The sequence below is a fragment of the Nuphar pumila genome, chromosome 6 (assembly GCF_984573655.1).
Source record: "Nuphar pumila chromosome 6, dmNupPumi1.hap1.1, whole genome shotgun sequence".
NCBI classification, from domain to species: Eukaryota; Viridiplantae; Streptophyta; class Magnoliopsida; order Nymphaeales; family Nymphaeaceae; genus Nuphar; species Nuphar pumila.
The window spans coordinates 9,407,782-9,433,951 of NC_143254.1; the positions used below are offsets into that span (position 1 = coordinate 9,407,782).

Genomic DNA, 26,170 nt, shown 5'->3' on the forward strand with positions numbered 1-26,170 from the left:
CTTTTTAGGTAAAAAAAATATCATCAAGGAGGCACAAAGAGCAATTTTATCTCATTAGTTTGAAAATTTTTTATGTATTGAATGCATGGGTTCAAGAAGAAATAGACATTCTGAATGAAGAAGACATTAGGTGGATAAATGTGGAAGGAGTTCATGACATAGATGATGAAGAGCCCACGTACATTAGAGATGATGTGAATGTCGGAGGAGAAGAAGAATAAGATAATGACGATGATTGATGGTATATTTTAAAAAAACTTGGTTATTGTTTCATGTATTATTTTTAAAAAACTTGGTTATGATGTCTTATGCAGCTCATAGACACATAAATGGTTCATATGTGACTTTATAGTTGGATTTTGTGCAATTCATCATTGTTTCATGTGTTATGATTCTTTTTGAATTTTTGCTAATTTATTCTAATTTTCATGATTTTTTTGAAATTTTGGAAATTTTTCATTAAAAAAAATAAATTATGATTTTTTACAATATGATACATATCCTATTTTGGACCCGACCAATACGGGTAACGATACAATGCTTGCAACCTTGATTAATAGTATGGCACCATTAACAAAACCAAAAATAAGCTGCGCTATATATATATATATATATATAGAGAGAGAGAGAGAGAGAAAGTAGGGTGTTGTTACTTCGGTCGGTGAATGCAGCCAGCCTACAAGGGACTTTTTCATGTTTTTTTCTCAAATGTGACCTTATAGATGTGTGCTACATGCTTGATTTTATAAGAATGGACTCTCTCTCTCTCTCTCTCTCTCTCTCTCTCTCTATATATATATATATATATATATATATAGAGAGAGAGAGAGAGAGATTATGTATCATAAATGTGAAAATGATGGCATGAACCATCACCCATCTAAATGCAGGAAATTTATCTCATATGATGAGTGCAAGGAGTTGATGGCATCCTTGCTTAATAACAATATCCATGTACACCCATGAGTATTTAAGATCAACAGCCATTCTCCTATGTCAGCTTGGCATTTAATGCAACTTAGCTCTTAGATGAATAAAGATAAACAAAGCTAAGGACTAAACTGAAACACAAGAGGAAGCAAGATCGCCATGCTGATGACTTTGTCTCAAAGAATTGTTGATCATGCTGGAACTATTCACCAACTCGTGAGGGTGTAAATCTAAAGACCAAACAGAAATAGATATCTAGACTTGTGACCTAAATAAAGCTTAAAGCCATAAACAAACACAAACATATTTTAAAAAGGTGCAACTCAAAGTCTCAAACAAATTCTTATATCATAGAAACCCCTCCAAAAAGACCATATGAATTGTTAATGTGAAAGCCCATTTTGCACAGCTGCAAGATGGTTTTTTAGTCACCAACCATCACTATATAGCAAGAAAAGGACTAATGATTCACCACCAGAGCAAAAGCTAAAAGAGAAGGATACTCATCCATTCAGTTCCCATCAGAAAAGATATCGGCTCCTCTATGCATGATGTGGATATTGAACCACAATAAAGTACAACATATATTGACAAGATATCCTCCCTGCCTCCTTAAACCTCGATCACCAGCCTCCAGCTTAAAAAAACACAAGAAAAAAATAAGAAGAGACTATGTCCTATCTCAGATTCTTACCCAGAAGGGCCAAAACTCACCCCAGCAGAAAACTCTAAACATGATTCTCCCTCCAAAATATGATACTACCACAACTGTTCACCTTGAACTTGAAATGATCTCCAAATCTGAATGGCCAAAAGCATCCAGATTCACAAATGATTCGAGTAGAAAAAATTGTGTGTGGGCAAAAGAACTAATGAGTCTGTTCTTTTCCCAGATCTAACATAGGGAATAAACCAAACTATTCATGATATAAGTTTTGTTGAAGGCCCAATCTTCCAAATGCCAATATCTTATCCCACCCACCTCCCATGCACACCCATTTGACTTCAATCTAATTTGACCCAGGAAATCTCAATTGAACTTCATCTTTTTTTGAAACAAAGGAAAGCTCAATTGAACACTGAAGCAACTAAATTCTGCCAATGAAATTACAGTTAAATCATCACCCAGCTCAATATTCCCATTACAACAACAACAACTACGCCTTCATCCCAAAATAATTGGGGTCGGCGATATGAACCAAAAAAGAAAATCATTATGGGTCTTCCGCATGAATCCTTCTCCTCCAATCATTTCTATCCAATGCCATGTCCTTGGTGAGGTTCAAAGCATTCATATCCTTTCCTATCACCTTCATCCATGTCTTCCTAGGCCTACCCCGACCTCTTTTAACTAATATATTTTCCCATTTCTCCATCCTTCTAACTGGAGCATCATTAGGCCTTCGCCGAATATGTCCAAACCACCGTAAATGATTCTCTCTCATCTTATTTTCAATGGGTGCAACGCCTACCTTCTTATGTATCTCCTTGTTCCGAATCTTATCTTTTATTGTATTTCCACACATCCATCTCAGCATACGCATCTCAGCTACACTCATTTTTTAAATATGATGTCTCTTGGCAGCCCAACATTCCGTACCATATAGTAAAGCAGGCCTAATAGTCGTCCTATAAAACTTTCCCTTCAACCGCAATGGCATTCTACGATCGCACAACACTCCAGTTGCACTTTTCCATTTCATCCACCCAACCTTTATCCTATGATTTACATCTCCATCAATTTCTCCATACTTTTGAATGATAGATCACAAATATTTGAAACAATCATCCACCGGTATTTCTTGCTCACCAAGCTTCACTACACTCTCATCATTACTTTGTTGCTTACTAAACTGACATTCCATGTATTCTGTCTTACTCTTACTCAACTTAAAACCTCTTGCTTCCAATGTCTGTCTCCATAATTCTAACTTAGCATTAACCCCATCTCTAGACTCATCAATCAAAACAATATCATCAGCAAACAACATACACCACGGCACATTTTCTTGAATTGATCTCGTAAACTCATCCATCACTATAGCAAATAGGAAAGGGCTTAAAGCAGATCCTTGATGTAACTCAACCGTTATAGGAAAATTGGTTGTCACCCCTCCACAAGTGCGGACATTGGTTACTACTCCTTCATACATATCTTTAATTATTTTTATGTACTTGAGAGAAACACCTTTCTTCATCATTGTCCACCAGAGAACGTCCCTAGGTACTCTATCGTATGCCTTCTCTAAATCAATAAAAACCATATGCAAATCTTTATTCCTCTCTCTATTTTTCTCGACAAGTTGTCTAAAAAGATGTATAGCTTCCATAGTTGATCTTCCAGGCATAAAACCAAATTGATTCTCCGATATCATGACAACCTTCCTCAACCTAGACTCAATCACCCTCTCCCAAAGTTTCATAGTATGACTCATGAGTTTTATACCACGATAGTTTGTGCAATCTTGTATATCACCCTTATTTTTATATAGAGGCACCAAAGTACTCTTCCTTCACTCATTAGGCATCTTATTTGTCCGCCAAATCTTGTTAAAAAGATTTGTCAACCATTCTAAACCTTTATCTCCCAAGCATTTCCAAGCCTCGATAGGAATACCATCTGGGCCAACTGCCCTTCTTGATTTCATTTTCTTCAAAGCCTCTGCAATTTCTTTCTTTTGAATCTTGCGCATGAAGTCATGATTCATCTCATGAAAAGGAATAAAGAAGTCTCCAAGATCCTGAGCATGACTTTCATTAAATAGCTTATCAAAATAATTTTTCCATCTCTCCTTAATCTCCTCATCTTTGACTAAAACCCTTTGTGTTTCATCTTCCCATTAAATACAACAAAACTATGTTTGAAAATTGAGTCTTGAGTTTCCTTCTTAATTTAAATGTTATAAAATATAATCCAACCTCAATACTTATCTTTCTACCACATATTAATTGGAAGATATCGTCCACTATGTTATGACCACATCTACTTGGCAATTTGAGGAGACATTGGATCAGATCCACTATCCAAGGCCATGCCTATTTTGGAGAGGAATCCATGTCATGAATCACTATTTGACAATTGTTTGGGTTGGAGCAATTTAAAGGGTTGGTCATTTGTATCAATTGCACTTTGATTACTTGTAAGGGTCACTTTGTAATTGTTGAATTGGGATCTAAGACTCTAGGTCTCTAGTGTTTTTTGGAGAATAAACTTTTCTCTCATCCATGGCCTAGATCCTATCCATCCGAACCTAACCTCCTATTTCCATTAGATTTTGCATCTCTACATAATTTCCCTCAAAAGTCCTATTCAAATCCTTCATCTAGACTCTCTAAAACCACAGATCATAACACACAACCTGCCAAAGTCAGAGGCCGTCAACCCCTATGAGATTAACCTACTCAATAAATTGGATCCTGCAGCAGCCTTAAGAAACAGGGTTACTGTGAGTGGAAATTAAAAAGATCAGATCTCCTTGAATGATCCACTAGACTCTCCAAATAAACCCAACAATTAGCAAAACAAAATAATGGGTATGCATACAAAGTCAAAGAATTTGAATCTAAAGTGTGAAAGAACATCAATCTTCCCTATACCCAAAACTCACGAATCAAAAACAAGTCAAACTAACTAATCGGCATGTTGAAAACCAGTCAACTAGTACGTCTTATATCTCCTGCTTGTCCGATTGCATGATTGTTTTCGCTCGTTCCTCCAACTCCTTCGCAACGAATGAAAATCAAAGATCTCAAAATCTTCAATTGTGCAAGAACAGCAACAATCTTCCCTAAGACGAAAGTGGGCCAAAAACCGATAAACCAGCGTGATGCAACAAAAAAAGACTCACAAAATCCAACTGTCTAAAGATAACATGAACAGAATCACATCGAATTTCTTCTTTTCTGTAAAAACTAAAACACATAGCTAATACAAACAAAATCAAAATCCATAACCCACGATAAAAAACAAGCATACCAAACAATTGATATCCACAAACAATAAAAAAACTCACAGATCTAGGCCAAATCAATGCAAATCCCCAAACAATCAAAAGCCACGCAAAGAACATGGTTCATCCCCGAAAGAAAAAACCCCATGATGGTATCATACGAACAAAAAACAACCATGGGTGCGCGTCAAAACTCGAAAAAAAAAAAAGAAAAACTCACAGATCAATGGTATGATCGACAGGCCCAGCAAGATACCGGGGCTATCCTTGAGTGCCTCGTTGATGGGGGCGTATAGGACAACCAGGGCGGAGACCAGAGTGGTGAGGACGATCTGGGCGGTGAGGATGCCGTAGACCTTGCGGATGAAGCCCCATCTGAGCTCGTTCTCTCCGTAGCTCAGCCCCGGGTAGAGCGTCCCCGACTCGATATCCCCCTTGCTGATGCTCGTGAATCCGTACATCTCTCTCTCTCTCTCTCTCTCTCTCTCTCTTCTGCGTGTGTCGGTCGGTGGTGCGATGACTGAAACAGCAGAAAGAGAAATCAAAGAAGGAAGAGAGAGAGCGAGTGCTTGCCTTTGAAGCATTGGCCATTGAGAGGGTCAACACGTTTACTTGGGGCCCAGAGCATGGGCTTCTCACAATGACACGGTGTAAGGAAAGAGGACACGATACTTGTTTTTTGTCCCGTCAATAATAGCACGTAAAAAAGGACAAAATCACATGGCACGTGAATAAAGCCAGAGCAGCCGTGTCCCTTGTGACCTACACGTGGTGTCGTTTCTACTCATCTCTTGTATCCACATAAAAGAACAAGACACGTGAATAAGTTAAGAGTATCCATGTAACGTAGATGTGGATTTTTCCTACTTGTCCCTTGCATCATCTTTGTATTCCTATCATCGTTGGGATCTCACTGTTGTAAGTTCTTTTGATTGAATCTGACCCGGTATGAGGATTAAACATGGTCCATTTTGATAGACATCGGTCCTTAGATTTTATTTTTGACAAATAACATGATTTTAAAATCAAAATATTTAAAAAATAAAAGATATAACCATTGGCTTTTAAATCATTAGAAATCAAGCAATTCAAATCCCAATCTTCCCTAGATTTTGTGCAGTGGAGGGGGCCTTAGCCACTAGATTGTTGGTCAGGGTTTCATTCCCATTAGCATGATCAGCCCCTAGAATTAAAGAGGGCAAGGGATAAGCTTAGGGGTGGCACGGGTTGGCGGGTCGGGTTGGCGGGTCAGCATACCTCAACCCAAACCCGACCCGTCTATTAAACGGGTCAGCTGTGGCAAACACGAACCTGGCCCGTTTAATAAACGGGTAACCCGACACGACCCGCCAACCCATTTAATAAATGGGTTGGGTCGGGTAAACAGGTTCTCAGGTTCACGGGTCAGGTTGGCAGGTCTGGTTGGCGGGTTGGCAGACGAGTTGGTGGGTTGACCCACCCGCCTAACCCGTTTATTAAACGGGTCAGGCAGGTTGGCATACCCCTAACACGAACCCGACCCATTTAATAAACGGGTTAGGCGGGTTGACCCGTTTATTAAACGGGTTCATTCTTTCCAAACCCGAACCCGCCTAAGAGGCGGGTTGGCAGGTCGGGTTGGCGAGTCGTGTCAGGTTTTGCCACCCCTAGATAAGCTCTTGCTCAAGGGAAACTTGGCGACTCCTTGGGAGAAGGGTTGTGGGTCTACTTTGTTTGAATAGTAATTTTGTTAATACAAATAACAAAAACTTTGTTATATTCATTTTTGTACATTCAATGTATTTTACCCATAGAGGAATACATAGAGTTGAACCTAAAGATTTTGTTGGAAGTTGTTAGTTTGGAATTTTTTCAAAAAGCTAATCACATGTTCTTCTCTCTCAACAGGACAGGAACTTCTGAAAGACCAGGAAGCTTCCGAAGCTGGTTTTCCCATATTTTCCTAAGAAAACTATTGATCACCCCCACGTAACTCGAAACTAGTGACTTTTCCCGTCCTTCATGCAAAAAAAAAACTTCACCGAACTGGACTATGTAGATCATACTTATACAATATAATTTTATCAAAACAACTTGAAACAATAAGATTTAAATGGTGATAAGACAATAAGGATAAAATAAGAAATAAGTAGAACCAAATCCCTTGTTATCCAAGATGAAACATTTATTTTTTTATATGCAAGCTGGGGTTAGGCTGACCCGCCAGTTACCATTGGGAATTGAACTTGCAACGTCCCAACCCAAGGTGACGTGCATTCATTGCTCCTACCAGACAACTGGGTCCCCCGTTGGCAGATGATGAACCATTTATAGTAACCAACCGTGTTTTGGAATTATTGAGATTTTACAGTGCATTGTTTTCAATTACCAATGTAACCCTGCAAATATTTTGAAAATATCGTCATACTAACCTGATATTTTCTCGATAAATTAAAAAATGAACTTTTCAATGTTTAGATGTTATCGTATTTTTAATAATATATAAAATTGGGTTGGATATCCAACTTATGATCAGATCCACTTGCCGCCCTACCAATCCAGCCTGGCATGTGAACTCCTTCACTTTTGATCCCAAAATTGAGAGTAAACAGACACAACCTCATGAGCTGGTTGGTGTGGGAAAATGGCCCTATAATTTGGCCCTCCTGATTGGGCAATCCTGGGAATGTCAAATGATCCCGAACCCGAATCTGAATATTGAACAACAAATCCAAATCCTAATTCTGATCTGAAACATTGAACAAGATAGAGTGGAAATCATGTCCAAATTTTAAATTATACTACTGGATCCAAAAAGAAACTGTTGAAAACTTGGGCTTAACGTGCCAAAATGTAAGTGATTTCGACTTTTATCAGGACTGAATTCAGAGGCAAAAATTTATGGATCTGAATCTGAATACAAATCCAGCAAGCCTGACCATGTAAGTTTAAACGTTATGTAAATACACGATTAAATCTTGCCCTGTGTGGATCACTATATAAATTGCTTCTAGCTATTTGCACTTATTTGAAATAGCACATTTTGGTGTTTGGATATTTTATTTTTACTTGTTAACTTTTATTTATAAATTCCACCCTTTTTTCAAAAATAAGAGAAGACCTAAATTTTTTTTACAACTAATTATTTTCTTCCATTTCATCCCATCAACCCTATGACCACTACCACTGATCCACCACCACCATCATCATATATCGCCACCACTTCTATCAGCCACCATCGTCACTACTATACTATTACTAATTATCACCATCAACATCACCATCATACATCATATGTTGTCACACTACAACAGAGCAGTAGATTAGCGACGACCACCTTCCGTCGCTAATCCGTCGCTAACCATGTTAGCGACGGATTAGCGACAACGCGGCGACAGTATGCTTACGTCGCGAATATTTCGACGCTAACTGGCGACGGAATAATTCCGTCGCCAAGTCCGTCGCTAATTGCGATGGAATAACGAGCGCTATATTCCGTCGCCAATCCGCCGGTACTAAACGGCGGCCACGGCGTGGCGACGGATTTAATTCCGTCGCTAAGCCGTCGCTAGATTAATATGAATAGCGACGGAATCATCCGTCGCTAATCCGTCGCAAAAACGAAAAAAAATCAAAAAAGAATTATTTAAAAATTAATTACGGAGAACTGTACAATTTATATTTCCTGTACAATTTATATTTCCTGTAAATAAAAAACAAACCACACAAAAAAATCATATAACAAGTATCTATAATAATTAATCGTTCCACCTTAAAACTAAGAAGTTTAATTATTTACAATTCAACAATTACAATTAGGAAAAATAAAAAAAATAGAACTTCTTCAACACAGTCCTCTAATCATCGCCAAGATTTTGTGCGTCTTCTTGTTCATTGTCTTTATCTGTCCCTTCAGCTCCACTACCCTGATTATCGCTAGCAGCCTACACAAGAAAAGAACAGTCAGTATTGATAAACAAAATATAATGAAATAAATTACACACTATATGTGATTCTATCATGTGCTCATGTGTGATCTAAGGCAATAAAAAAACTCTATATGTGATTCTATCATGCTCATATGTGTGCTAAGGCAGTCAAAAAATTGAATATGTGATTATAGCATGTTCATATGTGTTCTAAGGCATATAAAAAAACTCTATATGTGATTCTACCATGCTCAGATGTGCTTTAAGGCAGGCAAAAAACTATATATGTGATTCGATCATGCTCGTATGTGTGCTAAGGCAGTAAAAAAATTGAATATGTGAATATAGCATGCTCATATGTGCTCTAAGGCAGGCAAAGCCAAAAATTTTATATGTGATTCTATCATAAATGATATATAACATGTTCATATGTGTTCTAAGGCAGTTAAAAAACTCTATATGTTATTATAGCATGTTCATATGTGTGCTAAGGCAGTCAAAAAACAGAATATGTGATTATAATATGCTCATATGTGTTCTTAGGCAGTAAAAAAACTGAATATGTGATTATAGCATGCTTATGTGTTCTAATGCAATCAAAAAAACTTTATATGTGATTCTATCATGCTCATATGTGCTCTAAGACAGACAAAAAGTTAAATATATATATATATGTGATTCTATCATGCTCATATGTGTGCTAAGGCAGTAAAAAAATTGAATATGTGATTATAGCATGTTCATATGTGTTCTAAGGCATCTAGAAAAACTCTATATGTGATTCTACCATGCTCAGATGTGCTTTAAGATAGTCAAAAAAACTATATATGTGATTATACCTGAGAGGGACCTGGAATCGAAGATCCCCTATCCTGAACAGCGGCCTTGATCTCATTTCGGAGAAAGGGGGCGACGGTGTATTGGAAGTAGTTATTCAGTGATTCATTAATGATCTCGCGTACATCATCACCGGAAAGAATAGTCGGCTGCTTGGAGCTTATGTCGGCGCAAGAAGTTGGTGAGCCGTAACTGGAAGAACCAATAACTGGTGAAGTGTTTATATTACTCCCAAACCCGAACACGCGACCTTTTTTGGGTTCACCTGCTGCAGTCACCCATGCTGTAGGATCAAATGATGGATGCTGAGTAGCGTCTTCACCATATCGCTCTACCATTTGTTGCTCATATGCCTCTTACAAAATAATGTTTAAAGTATTCATTAATAATTAATGATAACATTATGATGACTTGCATATATATTGCAATGATTATTAATAGAATTAATACATACCGTTGTCGTTCTCGCCTTCTCTGATACGAAGACTCCCGTGGTCTTCCGTTTATGTGTTTCTACAAACATATCCTTATATGGTACACTGCCTCCTTTTTCTGCTTCCTGCAAAGTTAAATGACAAAAGATTTAGTACACAAATTTGCAACTATACTTATAAAATTAATATTATATATTGATGAGTTACCATTTTCTTTAGGTGGCTCCCAAATGTCTTAGATCCACCTGTGTGTAGATGGGCTTCGGGCATCTTCGATCGATTTTGTGAAGCCTTCGCAGAGCGATTTTTAAATGCATCTCCCGCCCACATATCGCACATTTCATCCCAGTAATCTCTCCTGATAGTAATAGGACCATGGCCCTTCCACAGTAATGGATCATCTACTACGCCAGATGCTTTTTTTGCTGCAGTCTTCATAGTGTGCAGCATGTCTGCAAATCGATTGGCAGCCACCTTCTGCCACACCTTCCTTGCATCATTTTCTTCCACCGTAGTTGCAAAGCGATTCGAAGCCTACAAATATTTTCAGAAAGTTAGTAGACATTGCTTAAATAAATTAAATATGAAACACATTAACTATGAGGAACAACTGTATACCATGAATGAGGACCACAATCTGTCTAATACCTCCTTTGGGTACTCTTTCCATTGAGCAACTGGTCCTGGTAGATGTTGAAGAAGTGAATTCCTAGTCTCCCGTACTACTTCTTGTGGCTCAAACCTCGTGCTGCACATGAATTGTTACACAGTAAATATCAATATAAAATATTTAAAAGATATGCAATAATTGAAAACAAAATACTTACGGTCGATTATCGATATACACTATTCGAATGAGTCTTCTTGTGCCAGCCTGTGAAGACCCTGTTTCCTGTGTTGGCTGTTGACTTGTGCGATCAACTGGTGTAGGTGGGTCGTGTACAGGCGCAACATCATCTGTAAAAAAATACACACCAAGTTCTCAGAATGTGCATTTGAACTAATCAAGCATCTAATTAGTTATATGATATACCTATCACAGGAGCCCGTGAAGATGAAGGTTGAGCCTGGCTACTACTGGATGAGCGACCACTATAACCTCCACGAACCATATTCTAACAAATAACATATGTCATACAATACATTCAAATAATTCACATCAAGTATTACAATGCATTCAAGTCATTCACATCAAGCATTGCAATGCATTCAAATAATTCAAATCATTGACATCAAGTATTGCACTAATTCAAATTATTCGTTAATTGCATAAATTATAATACATTCAGATAAATTACAATGCATTCGAATCATTCGTATCAAGTATTACAATACATTGAAATAAAATTTTTAATCATTCACACCAAGTATTGCAATACAACTCACATCAAGTATTACAATGCATTTAAATAGAGGTTTGTAGTATAAGATTTTTTTCACTAGCTTGAGAATTCTTCCTCGTCACTAGTTTGACTTTCTTCTTCTTCTTCTTCTTCTTCTTCTTCTTCTTCTTCTTCTTCTTCTTCTTCTTCTTCATTGTTTGCCCATCCACTTGGTACATCATTTGGATCACATTCCTCTATGAATGTTTCATCAGCCAATGGAGATATGACATGCATATCATGCGCAACATCGTGACCATAAGCGAAGTCACAGACATCATCTGATTGATAGTAATCACTGTCTTCAGCTAACTCATCTTCTTGTAACTGATCATACTCGGGGTATAGTTTGGATTTCACCTTGCAAACTGCCCACCATTCATTTCTATCTGACTTTTTTATACTCGGATATGAAGTATAATAAACTTGTTGAGCTTGCGAGGCTAATATGAATGGTTCATATGTTCCAAACCTGGATTTATGATTCACCTCCATAATGCCTGAAGCTTTGTCGAGTCTTGTTGCAGTTGGATCAAACCAATGACACTTGAATACCGTAACCCTGTTATTCATGCCTAAGTAAGTCAACTCCATTATTTCCTCTATAACACCGTAGTAATCATGTTCATTTTCACCGTAGCTGCTACCCTTGACACACACGCCACTATTTATCGTTGATTTGTTTATACCGTAGTCTTTTGTATGGAATCGATAACCATTTACGATATACCCGTTGTAGCATTGCACAACTTTGGTCGGACCATTTTCTAAATCACATATTCCTTGATCTTTAACATCACCATGGCGAACCTACGCACAGACATAAACAATTATTGTGATCACGATCAATTAAGTAACTTAGTGTTGTTTATAAGTACAAAATTTATGTTAGCTTCTTTACCAACTGTTTCAACCACTCCATAAACTTAGTTTCACGTTCTTTTTGTACTTCTGCATTAGTGAGATGTGAAACTTTGCTTTGCAACTCCAGATCAAATCGTCTGCAAACCACAAATACTTATATTACCGAGCCATGTATCCACATATAGAACATAAAAGGATTTATAATTGAGTTGCATATACATATACTTACTCGATGTATGGGTCGATCGCTGAACAATTAAAAAGAATATAGATGTGTGCTACATCTTGCTCTCGATCTGTCAATAGCCTTGATCGGCAACTACCAAATGCATGCCCAAGTCGTTGAAATATCGACAGCTTGTCAGCTACAGTTACTTGTTCTCCATCATCGTTACGGGGCGGGCATGTGTAACGTGTTGAAATATGAGGTTCGAAGTACATAGATGAGAAATTTGAAATCTCTTCTAAAGTGTACGCCTCACAAATAGAGCCTTCTACTCTTGCTTTATTACGAACCTTTTTTTTTAGGTCGAACATGCATCTGACAAGAATATACATTTCAAATTTTAAATATCTGTCATTAAAGAGACAAATATAAAAAAACATATACCTTTCAAATGGGTACATCCATCGATATTGCACAGGGCCACCAACCCTTAGTTCATATGGCAAATGTTGATCTACCCCCAAATGGATTAAATCCATCTGTACATAGACCGAGTCTAACATTTCGCACTTCCATTGCGAAGTTCTGATGAGTACGATCAAAGTGCTTCCAAGCTTCAGCGTCAACAGGATGTGTGATCTTGTTTTCATCGTGTCGAACTTTATTTGCATGCCATCTCATGTGTTTAGCTGTCTTTGAAGACATATACAATCGCTGCAATCTAGGAGTGATAGGAAAGTAGCGGAGCGACTTGTATGAAACTTCCTTTGATCTCGTGCTACCATTGCCTCTTGTCTTTGGCTTGAACCGAGGATGCCCACATGACGGGCATGATATGTCGTTTTCCTGCTCCTTGAAATACAACATGCAGTGATTTGGACAAGCATCAATCTTTTTGTAACCCATACCTAGAGCGTTGACCATAACTTTCGCACGATAGAAATTTTGTGGCAATTTCTCATCTTTAGGCAACATACTCTTCACAATCATGCACAAACGGTCAAAACATGATTGACTCAAATTATACTCGGACTTCAAATTCATTAGTTTAAGAACTGCAGACAAGATAGTGTGACTCTCACAACCGTTCCAAAGTGGCTCATCAGCATCTTTAAGTAAATCATAAAATCTACTAGCTGCATCGTTTGGTGATTCTTCATCTACGACAGTTCTTACATCACTAGAACTCATAGCAGAACCCAGTTCTGTTCCTGCAGCATCAAATATCAAATTCGTATATGGATTATCGTGCACCACATTCACCCGTGCATCAAAATCGTTTCTAAATTCTTCTCCATGAAACGCCCAGTTCTGATAATCACTCACAAAACCCTTCCTGTATAGGTGATGTCTAACGCCATGAGGTTCTACAAATCGATTATTCTTACAAATCTTGCAGGGACACCTAATCCGACCTGTGGGATCTACCGTACTGACACTCGCCGTTGCAAATTCAATAAAACTATCGACACCATCCATATATTCATGCGATAACTCATTGTCCACTATCCTACGGTACATCCATTCACGGTTTGCAGTCATTCTGTCGTATGATGTTACGAATAGTATCCTAACGAATTAAGAAAAAAACAATCAGAATGCGACGATGAAGAAAATATCAAATTTATCATGCAATATACTATGTAAAACAATAACAAGAATTTTGATGCATGCATTGATAACTTAATATTTTCATGTGCAAACTATTAATGACATGATACAATCATTTGAAGCATGCTTTTATTATAAAATTTCACATGGAAGTCAAAATCAAATTGAAAGTAACTACATGCAAGCATGGATACAATTACATCAAACATTGCAATACATCATAATCATTCATATCAAATAAATGGCAAACATGTACCTGCAGCAAACACACTTCAATATCTCACTAACTACTACCATGCTTAGCATGGACTCCGTACTCCAAAAATAAGAACACTTCCATATTTCTACATTAAAATCATGCTCAGCATGATCTCCGAACTCCAACAAAGCAGTCCTAGATATCAACAACTAAGTGAGTGTGTGAACAATAAAGTGCTGCATTCAATAAATTAAATAACATGTGATACGTTTGCATCACTTACCACGGGTATTTACCCGATTTGCATTGTTTTTGTCATTTACTTACCACAGGTGGCCGAGCACGAGTTGGTTCCGTTGAAAAATCTGCACAAAAACAAAACAAATTAAGTAACAAACTAACTAATCATGAAACAAGATGAAACACTAACTAAAAAAATTAAAACAAATTAAAACAACTCTAACTAATTGAAAGAAGAGAAAAGAAAAATAGTATATATGTTAAGCCAAATCTAACTAGAAGATGCTAATTTAACAAACCAGCTATAACATGTTGAACCAGTCGACTAACATAAAGTCATAGACAATTTCTAATCTGAACTACTTAGCAAAGGAATAGTAAATCAATCAATTAGTTTACTAGAAAAGATGTGAACTCCGTTTAACCACCACTATCATAAAGAATTCAAATAGCCCTAATCTAACTAACTGGTTGTGAGAACATTAAATACCAATCTATCTAAGAAAAATATAATTATAAAAGACCAATAGATTGAAATACTCTAACTAACCAGATTTCAAGAAAACAAATTGAAGTAAAACTAACTACCAGTAGACATTAACAAACTAACAAATTGAACAACATGGACAACTTGTATATATACATTACAAAAAAAATTTCAACTTAAAATCCATATGGACAACATATATGCAAACTACACTTAAAACCATATGGACATCTTATATACACATATTACAATTTTTTTTTCAAGCTAATCACATGAACAACATAGGGATCACATAATAACTTTTTTTTTTTTAAAAAGAGATCACATGGGCAGCATAGGTATCCATAACAAAAATTCTTTTCAAAACAGATCACATAGGCAACGTAGGTATCTCATAACAAATTTTTTTTCTAAAAACAAACACATAGGCAACATAGTATTCCTACTAAAGATTTTTTTTTTCAAACTGATTTACATAGGCAGCATATGCATTAAAAAACAGTTTTTTTTAAACCAATTCACATAGACAGCATAATATATCTCATAACAGATTGTTTTTTTCAAAAGCAATACACATCGGCAGCATGTTATTCCTACTACAGATTTTATTTTTCAAACGATTCATATAGGCAGCATAGGCATTCAAAAACAGAATTTTTTTTTGACAAGTCACTTAGGCAGCATAACGCAGGGGGTCGACCCCCCCTGCCGGAAAGCACGGCAGGGGGTTAAACCCCCTGCCTTTCCGGCAGGGAAGGGGGTTAAACCCCCTGCCGGAAAGGCAGTTCCGGCATGGGGGGTTGACCCCCTGCCGTGCCTTTACGGCAGGGGGGTCGACCCCCCATGCGTTTCCGGCAGGGGGTCGACCCCCCATGCGTTTCCGGCAGGGGGTCGACCCCCCATGCCTTTCCGACAGGGGGTCGACCCCCCTTGCCGGAAACGCAGGGGGTCGACCCCCCCTACCGGAAAGCACGGCAGGGGGTTAAACCCCCTCCGTTTTCGGCAGGGAAGGGGCGTACCCCCTGCGTTTAGAAGAAGAAGAAGAAGAAGAAGAATATTACCTGCGCTTCGCCGGACGGTGGCGGGAGGTTGACGGGGAGCGGCAGCTGGCGAGCGCCGGCTGGCGAGCGGTGGACGGGGAGCGGCGGCTGGCGAGCGGCGGTGGCCGGACGGTGGCGAGAGCCGACGGGCGGCGGGAGGGAGCAATACAGCGAAACAGGGAAAAGAGAAAGAGGGATGGGATTAGGGATTTACGCGACATTTAGCGACGGCTTAGCGACGGAAAAATTCCGTCGCGAAGCCGTCGCAAAACCCAAATACCAAAAAAGTGACGGAATATATTCTGTCGCTACTCCGTCGCTAATTAGCGACGGATTAGCGACGACAGAGTTCCCTCTCTAAATCCGTCGCTAAAATGGTGTTCTTGTAATCAAAAGTAGCGACAAAAACATGCAGTCGCTAATCCGTCGCTAAGTAGCGACAGATTAGCGATAAAAGTCGTTTCCTCGCTAATCCGTCGCAAATTAGCGACAGATTCTATCTCTAGCTAATCTGTCGCTAAGTAGCGACGGGAAAAATCCGTCGCTAATTTCCGTCGCTAATTAACAATTTTCTTGTAGTGTCAACATCATCACCTATAAGGCTTGGGGATTCTTAGCCCTTGAAAAATGCAAAAAAAATGTAAACTTTTTTTTAAATAAACAACGAAAATATTTTTAAAACTTAAGTTTAAAACCTCAGGCTAGTCAAATTCTATGAACCACAATATACAAATCAGAGTATTAAAATGAATTGTGCATTGTATATACAAAATCCTTCACATAATATTCGGATAGTTAAACATTTAGGATTTAAAAACAAAAATTCTAAGATCTGCTCAGGATTCTAGAAGTTTCAATCATTGATGTCGCATCGGTCTGACATTCACTATCGTGCAAGGTGTCTTATACCTGAACTTGTATTCCATATAAAACGGGATCAGACTTATGACAGTTTGGTAAGTAACTATCAAGCTCAAACAATTTAAATATTAAACATGATTCTAGTAATTCAAATTCATGTAACAATTAAAAATGCATGCTTCAAAAAGCAATTATATAACTTCAACTATGATTATGTGTTATATTAACAAAGCATATTTTTGCATTAATTTGTGTGAGAGAGAAGGTATTTGTTTTGATATTTACCATCTACCCTTATACATAGAGAACAACATTTGCATTCAGACGAAGCATTTCAGGGGTATATTATTCTAGTATATTTTACCTGAATGCCTGACTGAACTGAATACCAATACAGACGGTCAGTGACCAATAAGAGTCATTGCTAAGGCTAAATATGAGAATGATGCATCCAAACTAACTGCAGTATGTAAAGACTATCACCTATGACATATCGATATTATCGGCCTCCTAAATCGAGTGATAGGAGACCCACTAGGACGCACTTGCTCCCACAACAATAAAATAATGTAACTTTTGATTGTACCATCTGCCCTTTCGAAGATAGATAAAGTCTTGAATGAATCTGAAGGGTTATAATTATAGGACATAACATATTTTGAGCCTCATATATATAGGCAAAGTTAAGGCTCAATGGCCCAGATACCCATCCAGGGCAAACACTAAGGTCATATGTACCCATCTTGTTCAGTATTACTCTAAAAAAATGAGTGTTCCCCTATAAAAGCAGAATATATAAGTTTATGTGCAGACATGACTCATTAAGCAATTGGTATCCTATTTACACCTCTTGGGTTTAGAAAACTCGAATAACAACAAATTTTAAGTAATAATATGTTACACATCTATTGATTTGTTTAATAACATTGAAGGCCGCTTGGATCTTAACCATGATATCTCATTGTATAAAAATTATAGGTGTTTTAATTCAAGGTCCATATGGTTTGACTAACCCTTAATCTTATCATTATAACAAGCATTCATTGATGCATGTAGAAACATGAATTAATGTATATGAGCATGGTTTAGAGTATCTAAACATGAATAAAATTTTAACCTAATTATGCATGCATCATGAACATGTTTAATATTAAGATTATAAGTCTTTGATAATAAAACTTACCTTTATCTTTGTATGATCTGATACAATGTGATTGTCTTAAGGGCTTAGGAATGAAAGTAAGGCAAATCACTACCTAACGTGCTTTAAAAATCTTAATAGAAGTCAATGTATGATGTTACAAAAATTCAAGAAACATTTAATCTCGCTTAAATTTAATATTTTAAAATTTATTCTAAGGGTTTAAACAACATCAGTTCTATTTTTACATACTAATGTTTATAGGGTTTTCTAAAAATTTAAGTAGCACTTACTCTATTTATTTGTTTTTTTGAAAAATCTAAAAATTAATTCAAAATTTTTGATAGAGTTTGTATTATTTTTTACATGAAAATTATGAGGATTCTTTTAGAAATTTTGATATAACTTCTGTCATTTCAGTATGAAAATTTCTAAAAATGCTTTTAAATTTTTTGTAAGAACCTCCCCTATACGAAAATTTTTAAAATTTTCAAAAAGAAATAAAGTAAATGCTGCATATTTTTTTAGAAAAATATATAGTCATTAGTCTGTAAAATTGGAATGGATGGTATTTAAACCCTTAGAATAAATTTTGAAACATTAAATTTAAGCTAGATTAAACGTTGCTCGAATTTTCGTAACATCATATATTGGCTTCTATTACAAAATTTAAAGCATGCCAGATAATGATCATTTTATCTTACTTTTGATCATAAACCTTCAAGGCAATCACATTTTATCAGATCACACAAAGATTAAGGTGAGTTTTATTATAAAAAACTTATAGTTTTAATGCTAAACATGTTTATGATGCAAGCATAAATAGGTTAAAAATTTATTTATGTTTATATACTCTAAATTGTGATCATATACATTAATTCTTGCTTGTGCATAATCAATTAATGTTTGTTATAATGATAAGATTAAGAGATAGCTAAACCCTGCTGCACTTGAATTCAAAAGCCCATAATTTTTATACAATAAGATACCATGGCCAAACAATAGCCAAGGTATAAGCGGCTTTCAGTGTCATTAAATAAATCAATTAATGTATAACATGTTATTATTGAAAAAAAATTGTTATTCAAGTCTTTTAAACTCAATAAGTGCAAATAGAGAACCAATTACTTAATGAGTCATGTCTACACACAAACTTATATAGTGTGCCTTCATATGCGAGTGCTTATTTTTGTAGATAAACACTGAATGGGTTGGGTGCATATGACCATAGTATTTATTGTAGATGGGTATCTGAGTCATTGAGCCTTGGCTTTGCCTACAGATATGAGACTTATAAAATATTAAATCTTATAATTATAACCTTTCGAACTTATTCTGTAACATTGCATTTTTTTCACACTTAGTTATTTTGAGATTTTTTAAAAATTTAGCTAAGTATAAAAGAAAAATCGATAGATTCTCAGTTTTAGGCCGATGCTTTTGAGACTAGGCATGGCTCAGGTCTCATTGTCAAGGCCTGAATGAGCCACTTAAAATGTGAGAAAGAGTTTTATTTTTGAATTTTAAATTTGAGCAAAATTCAAGTTATTTTCGAATGATTTTTAGAGACAAAATTTAGGTTATATATCATTGGATGCGTCTTGAAATTATGAGCGTAACAATGTTTTTTTTTTCTTGATTTGGGTTATGGGTGGCCCAAAAATCAGATTTAAAAAAAAAAAAAACTGTTTGTCGGTTTGAATCTAGATTTGGATTGAACTAGATCTGATCCATTTGATTCAAATTAATATGGATCTAGACTCTATCAAAGACCCATATTAATATGGTATTGATCCAGCCCTAGACCCATTGGGATTTTTATAGATGATTTTGGATCTTAGATCTGGATCCAGATCCATATCCATGCCCAATGAAATTCTACCTTTAAATTCATTATATACTTTTAAATTGAAGTTAAATAGCGTTAAGAAGTCTCTCAGATTGATATAATAACTTTTGAAAGCTTTGTAGAAATTTTTTATTATTAAGTCTAGAGTTGGGGTTAATGCTAAGTTAGAATTATCGAGACAGACATTGGAAGCTAGAGGTTTTAAGTTGAGTAAGAGTAAGACTGAATATATGGAATGTCGATTTAGTAAGCAACGAAGTAGTGATGGGAAGTGTAGTGAAGCTTGGTGAGCAAGAAATACCGGTTAATGATTATTTCAAATATTTGGGATCCATCATTCAAAAGTATGGAGAAATTGATGGAGATGTAAATCATAGGATAAAGGTTGGGTGGATGAAATGGAAAAGTGCAACTGGAGTGTTGTGCGATCGTAGAATGCCATTGCGGTTGAAGGGAAAGTTTTATAGGACGACTATTAGACATGCTTTACTATATGGTACAGAATGTTGGGTTGCCAAGAGACATCATATTCAAAAAATGAGTGTAGCTGAGATGCGGATGCTTAGATGGATGTGTGAAAATACAATAAAAGATAAGATTCGGAACGAGGAGATACATAAGAAGGTAGGTGTTGCACCCATTGAGAATAAGATGCGAGAGAATCGTTTACGGTGGTTTGGACATATTCGGCGAAGGCCTAATGATGCTCCAGTTAGAAGGTTGGAGAAATGGGAAAATATATTAGATAAAAGAGGTCAGGGTAGGCCTAGAAAGACTTGGATGGATGATAGAAAAGGATATGAATGCTTTGAACCTCACCGAGGACATGGCATTGGATAGAAATGATTGGAGGAAAAGGACTCATGTGGAAGACACAAAATGAATTTCTTTTTTGGTTCATATCGCTGACCCCAATTGTTTTGGGATGAAGGCGTAGTTGTTGTTGTTGTTGTTTAGTAGAATCCTTAAACACACCTATAAACATCTACGAAGGTTTGAAAGACTTAGAGTCCATTTGAAATAAAATTTTGAAAGTCAACTTAAGAGTCTAAATTTTTTTGAAAAACCCAATAGAGAATAAAGCTCATAATGGATTGTACTCTTTTCTCCAACCCATCTAGAATGGGCTAGAGAGGAAGGGGGGGTTGGGCAACACCTCCCCCCTCTTGTCCCATTTAAAGATAAAAAATAAATAAAAAAGTGAAGGAAAAAAGGAGAGAGAGAAAAAAAGAGAAAGAGAGCCAGAGGAAAAAAAAGAAGGCTTCCTTCTTCATTCATCCATTGTTTCCACCATCAAATCCATATTTCTTTTCGATCTTTGCATAAGATACAGACCTTTCTCTTGTTTCGAATGAGAAACAAAATCATGGATTTGATTTTCATGCAAGATTTTAGTAAATATTCATAGGAAAAGAGTAAATCTAGATATTTACTCTAATATGAGTTTTATGCTTCTCATTTTTTAATTTTTTTTTCGAGAAAATACATATATTCATGTTAGTATTCAAGAATCCCTAAATCAGAGCAGATTTACCATGGTTGTAACATGCGTGAATCTGGCCCAAATTTAGGGCACATGAAATCTCAAAGATGGTATGAAAAAATAAGAAAATGTGTGTATTTTTGTAATTTAAGTTGTTTGTAGATGCATGCTTAATCTGAAAATCTCTAAAAGCATGTTTCCTTATTGTGAATCATGTATTAATGAATGGGTATATGTATATTCATGCATACATGGCTATGAAATCTTGGTTACACATGGAGTTTGATTATGATGGTGCATATGCATGCATATTTGACTTTTGAACATGGTATTTCGAGCACAAAAGAATTTTTTTATGGGTTTTTTGGTTTGGGTGGCTCGGCAGGGGCCAACCTGCATTCTACCTGGCTCAGCCACCTGACTCAGACCTGGCAGGCTCTGTCAGACCAGCCACTCGGCTTGAGTAGGTAAGTTTCAAATAAATAAATAAAAATAGTTTTTTTGGAGTTGCGATCTAGTCAGCCAGACCAGTCGAGCTCGGCTCGACTGACCGGGTCTAGCCAGACCTGGTAGTGCTTTGACAAACCTGTCAAGCCACGTGGATCGAGCCGAGTAGGCTCGGTTGGGCAAACAATTATAAAAAAAAGAAAGATGTTTTTTTAGCTCCAGTCGACTGATTGTCGGCTGGGTACAGACTTGGTATTAGCCTCAGTCGACTGGGCATGTACTGGGGCTATGTTGGCCAGGTAAGCCTCAGTCGATTGGGTCAGTTAGGTAGTGGGCTTGACCCAGACGGCTGGGTAGGGTGGTCCGCATACCAGACCCAGTCGATTGGGTCGATCAAGTTAATGGCCTGAAAAAATATATATATATATATATATATATATATATATATATATATATATATGTGTGTGTGTGTGTGTGTGTGTGTGTGTGTGTTTGATTAAAGATTTCTTATGTGAAAGCTATTATTAGCTTTCACTACATGACTAGTTTGATGAGGTGTATGCAGGTTGATACATGCTTAATACTTTTAGCCTATGCATCCTGCTTATGCCTATTTGAGCTTGAATGGAAACACAAATTATGCATGTAAATATTCAAACTATGCTAAGTGTATTAGACTTGATCTTATGCATACAAAAGGGTGATATTTCTCTCATGCTTATAATTGCTATGTGACATATGTTTGAGATATTGTTGTAAGGATGTTTACATGCACATGCACATACATAAAATTGATATGCTTTTGCATGATCAAAATGGCATGATTGTTCATATGTTTTAATTGGAATGGTTCATGAATGGAATCATGCATTTGACATGAATATGTGTATTGAATGAAAAATACATTTAACATTAATGTGTGAACTCATGCATATGTGTATAAATATTAGTGTTTTATACACATCCTTAAAGTGACATAAATGAATGTGCATTGAGAAGCATTTAAAAAGAATGCATAGTGGCATGTTATTCATGATTTTTGCATGTGAATGCATAGATGATCAAAACAGATCATCATGGCTTGTGCGAGCCTTGAGCATGCATTGCTTTTTGTTTGAGATATTGTTATGCATTAAAAAAATCAAATATGATATTATTGTTCTAATTGCACAGTTCTATGTTGCCACGAATTGTGGTCCTGTGAAGGGCTTCACATATTAATTTGTGAGCTTATGTTATTAATTTTGCATGTTGAATTTTTATTTAAAAAAGATGAATTAATAACAAGATAACAGAAACTAAAGAACGTTTAATATATGTTTCTTTGATGTTTCTTCTATAGTATGAGAATCTTGGACATTGCGGTTTGGGAGAATTGTGATGATACTAAAACTTTGTGTGTGTTGTTGCCCCTGAATTCGATATTGAAGTTCTTCTCTAGACCACGATTTTAGAGAGAGTTCACCACTTTGCTTTTGGGTGGTGTGTTGTCATAATTGTTATTTTGGTATAGAAAGAAAGTGACATTATGATTATTGCTTTTCATAGTATCCTGACATTGGTTGTTGATTTTCAATATTCTGATGGATGGTGTTGATTTCTGATATCAATTGAGGGTTGAGTTTGAAACTCAGTAATAAAATACAACTTTTGTGCTAAGTTATCTTCGTAATCGTACTTGATATTGAAAATCCTTACCCGTTTAGAATATCCGCAGGTAACTGTAATTAAAAAGATGAACTTAAATTATATACATCTATTAGGGACATGCATATGAAAAGAAAACTTTGATAAAAGATAGTAATTTATTCACGTATGTGCACTAACATCATGCATATTCCTATTATGCATTGGATCATGCATATTTACTTGTTCCTTTAATTGATATATATTGGTGAATGTAGGATGTTTGTTCCCTAATGCATGTTGAATATTTTTATTGCTTAAATTATGGTTTTTGTTGTTTATTAATTGTTTTCTCATACTTAATAATTGTTTCCTATTGCAAGAATAATTATTTAAGTTATGAATTTGTCATAATTATATTCATATAAAATATTGCATGAATCTTATTTATGTTCTTTTTACTTGTTTGTTTCATTATAAAGATTCATACACATAATCCTTTTTATTCTGACACCCTTACTTTTGTATTGTTCGCAGCCTCAGAGGCCCAATGAGGCGACTTGCTTTTAAGAAGAGCTACGAGGAGACCACACGATTGCTTGACAGATTCTTTTGGGACAATGTGACTTTTTTTTGTTTGCTTTATTTACATTTTATTTGCTTATGTCTCAAGCTCTATGCATCTTAATAAATAAAGTTTGCATTTGGTGTGAATGATGGGTATAAGATCCCATGTGGTTGTGTTAAACTGTAAGGGCCTGAGATTTCTTAAAATATTTCCGTACTTGTTTAAAAAAAACACCAATTTTTCACATGTATAAGTTGGGGTCGTTACACATTTAATACTTTGTCTGCCTTGAAAAGGATAAACTTTGCAACCATGCGTGACATTGTCATATTGTTGTGGGAACAAGCGCGTCTAAGTGGGTCTTCTATAAGTGGGTTAGAAGACCGAGGCTATCGATATGTCCTAATTGATAAACCTTGTAAACTGTAGTTAGTTTTGATGTATCCTTCTCTTATTTAGCCTTAGTAAAGACTATTTGTCGTAATTGATCACCTGCTTTGGGATCCGATTCAGTAAGGCACCCAGATAAAATACACTAGAATAATCTATATCTCTGAAATGTGAATGTCATTCCCTATGTACCATGGTGGATTGTAAATATCGAAACAAAGATCTCACACACACACAAATTGATGTAAAAATATGCCATGTTAATATAACACATAATCATAGTTTAAGTTGCATAATTATTTACTGAAGCATGCATTTTAAAATGTTACATGAATTTGAATTACTGTAATCATGTTTAATATTTAAATTGATTGAACTTGATAATTTCTTAACAGGTTGCCATAAGTCTGACTTCATTTTATAGAGAACAAAGGTTCAGGTATAAGACACCTTGCACAATAGTGAATATCGTACGGGAGCAACAGTAAGGATTAGAACTTACGGGATCCTGAGCATATATTTGGATTTTTTGTTTAACTATTTGAATATTTTGTAAATTGTTTTGTCTATACAATGCACAATTCAGTTTTATACTCTTATTTGTATAATGTGGTTCTTATAATGTAACCCGCCAAAGGTTTTAAACCTTAGTTTTAAAATTATTTTTGTTGTTTATTTAAAAAAAAAATCATGCATTCTTCAAGTATTAAAAATCTTGGGACATTACATATGGTATAAGAGCAAAGTTTGAATGCATCATTCTCTTATCTAGCTTGTTACTTATGGCATTATAAATGGTATTAGAGTGAGCGATAGTAAGTTAAAAATGTTCTAACCTCAGTGACTGCCTAAAAATCTCTAGGCATTACAGACGACATCAGAGTAAAGTTATGAAATTTCTGGTTCAAAATCCATCTTACTTTTGGCATTGTACTGTAAGAGCTTCTTTAAATTATATTATGTCTTTGCTTATATAAAATACAATTAAAAGATGAAGAAAAACATTCATGATTAAGATAACTAATAATATTTTATAGCATAAAATGCATGATGATTTATAACTTTGTTTTTTCATGCATACGATATGCCCTAACATTCATGTAGTACAGAATGCATGAATGGTGGTTCTATGGCAATTTAGTTATATGAGATGATTAAAGACAATCTCAGTATAAAATTTAGGTATTAAAATATGATTTAATATTTTGTTTATTTTTGAAAGAATAAAACATGACTTTCTGAAACCATGTTTTTTAGGTATCAACAATCTAGAGAGAGGGTGACACTCTCATTCTCTCTTGCTAGCACATGACAAGGGAGAGGGTGTCACCCCCTCTCCAGAAAATGGACGCACAAGGGGTCTGACCCACCCGTTCCCTTATAAACAACCCTTTCTCTCTCTTTCAACCCCATCCCTCCCCTTCTCTCAATAACTTAATCATGCCCCTTTTCTTTCTCTCTCTCCTATATTTTTTTCTTTTTCTCCCTAAGTTTCTAACCTAAATCCCTATCAATTTATTGATTTGTTCCACCAAAAATCGTTGCGTCCCTTTACCTCTATAGTTTGATTATCTAAATTTGTTTAGGAAAGTCCTACCCAAACTAGCAGAAGTTTTGCCCAAATCTATTGGCAATTTCAAGTTGACATTGCAGAAGCGCTACCAATTTTTTTTAAAAAAGAGGTATGCACCTGTGGAACTCATATGAACCCCTATATGAGCTTGTAATACCTCTTAATATTTCTCTAAAACTGTAGG

General features: G+C 36.0%; 1 protein-coding gene and 1 long non-coding RNA gene across 2 annotated transcripts in view; both read right to left on the minus strand.

Moving 5' to 3' along the window:
* The window catches only part of LOC149833883 (BI1-like protein), a 31,362-nt gene extending 25,942 nt beyond the window's left edge, over nt 1-5,420 (minus strand). The window contains exon 1 of the mRNA XM_090011085.1: nt 5,101-5,420. Within this exon, the coding sequence (XP_089867211.1) occupies nt 5,101-5,341 (241 nt within the window). The 5' untranslated portion in view covers nt 5,342-5,420. The remainder of the gene's footprint in view (nt 1-5,100) is intronic.
* Nucleotides 5,421-8,540: 3,120 nt separating this feature from the next.
* On the minus strand, nt 8,541-9,781 carry LOC149833884 (uncharacterized). The gene is made up of 2 exons (XR_016432482.1): nt 9,628-9,781; nt 8,541-8,803 (listed from the first exon to the last, which is right to left on the minus strand). It is a non-coding gene; the product is annotated as an uncharacterized LOC149833884 (long non-coding RNA).
* Nucleotides 9,782-26,170: the final 16,389 nt, after the last annotated feature.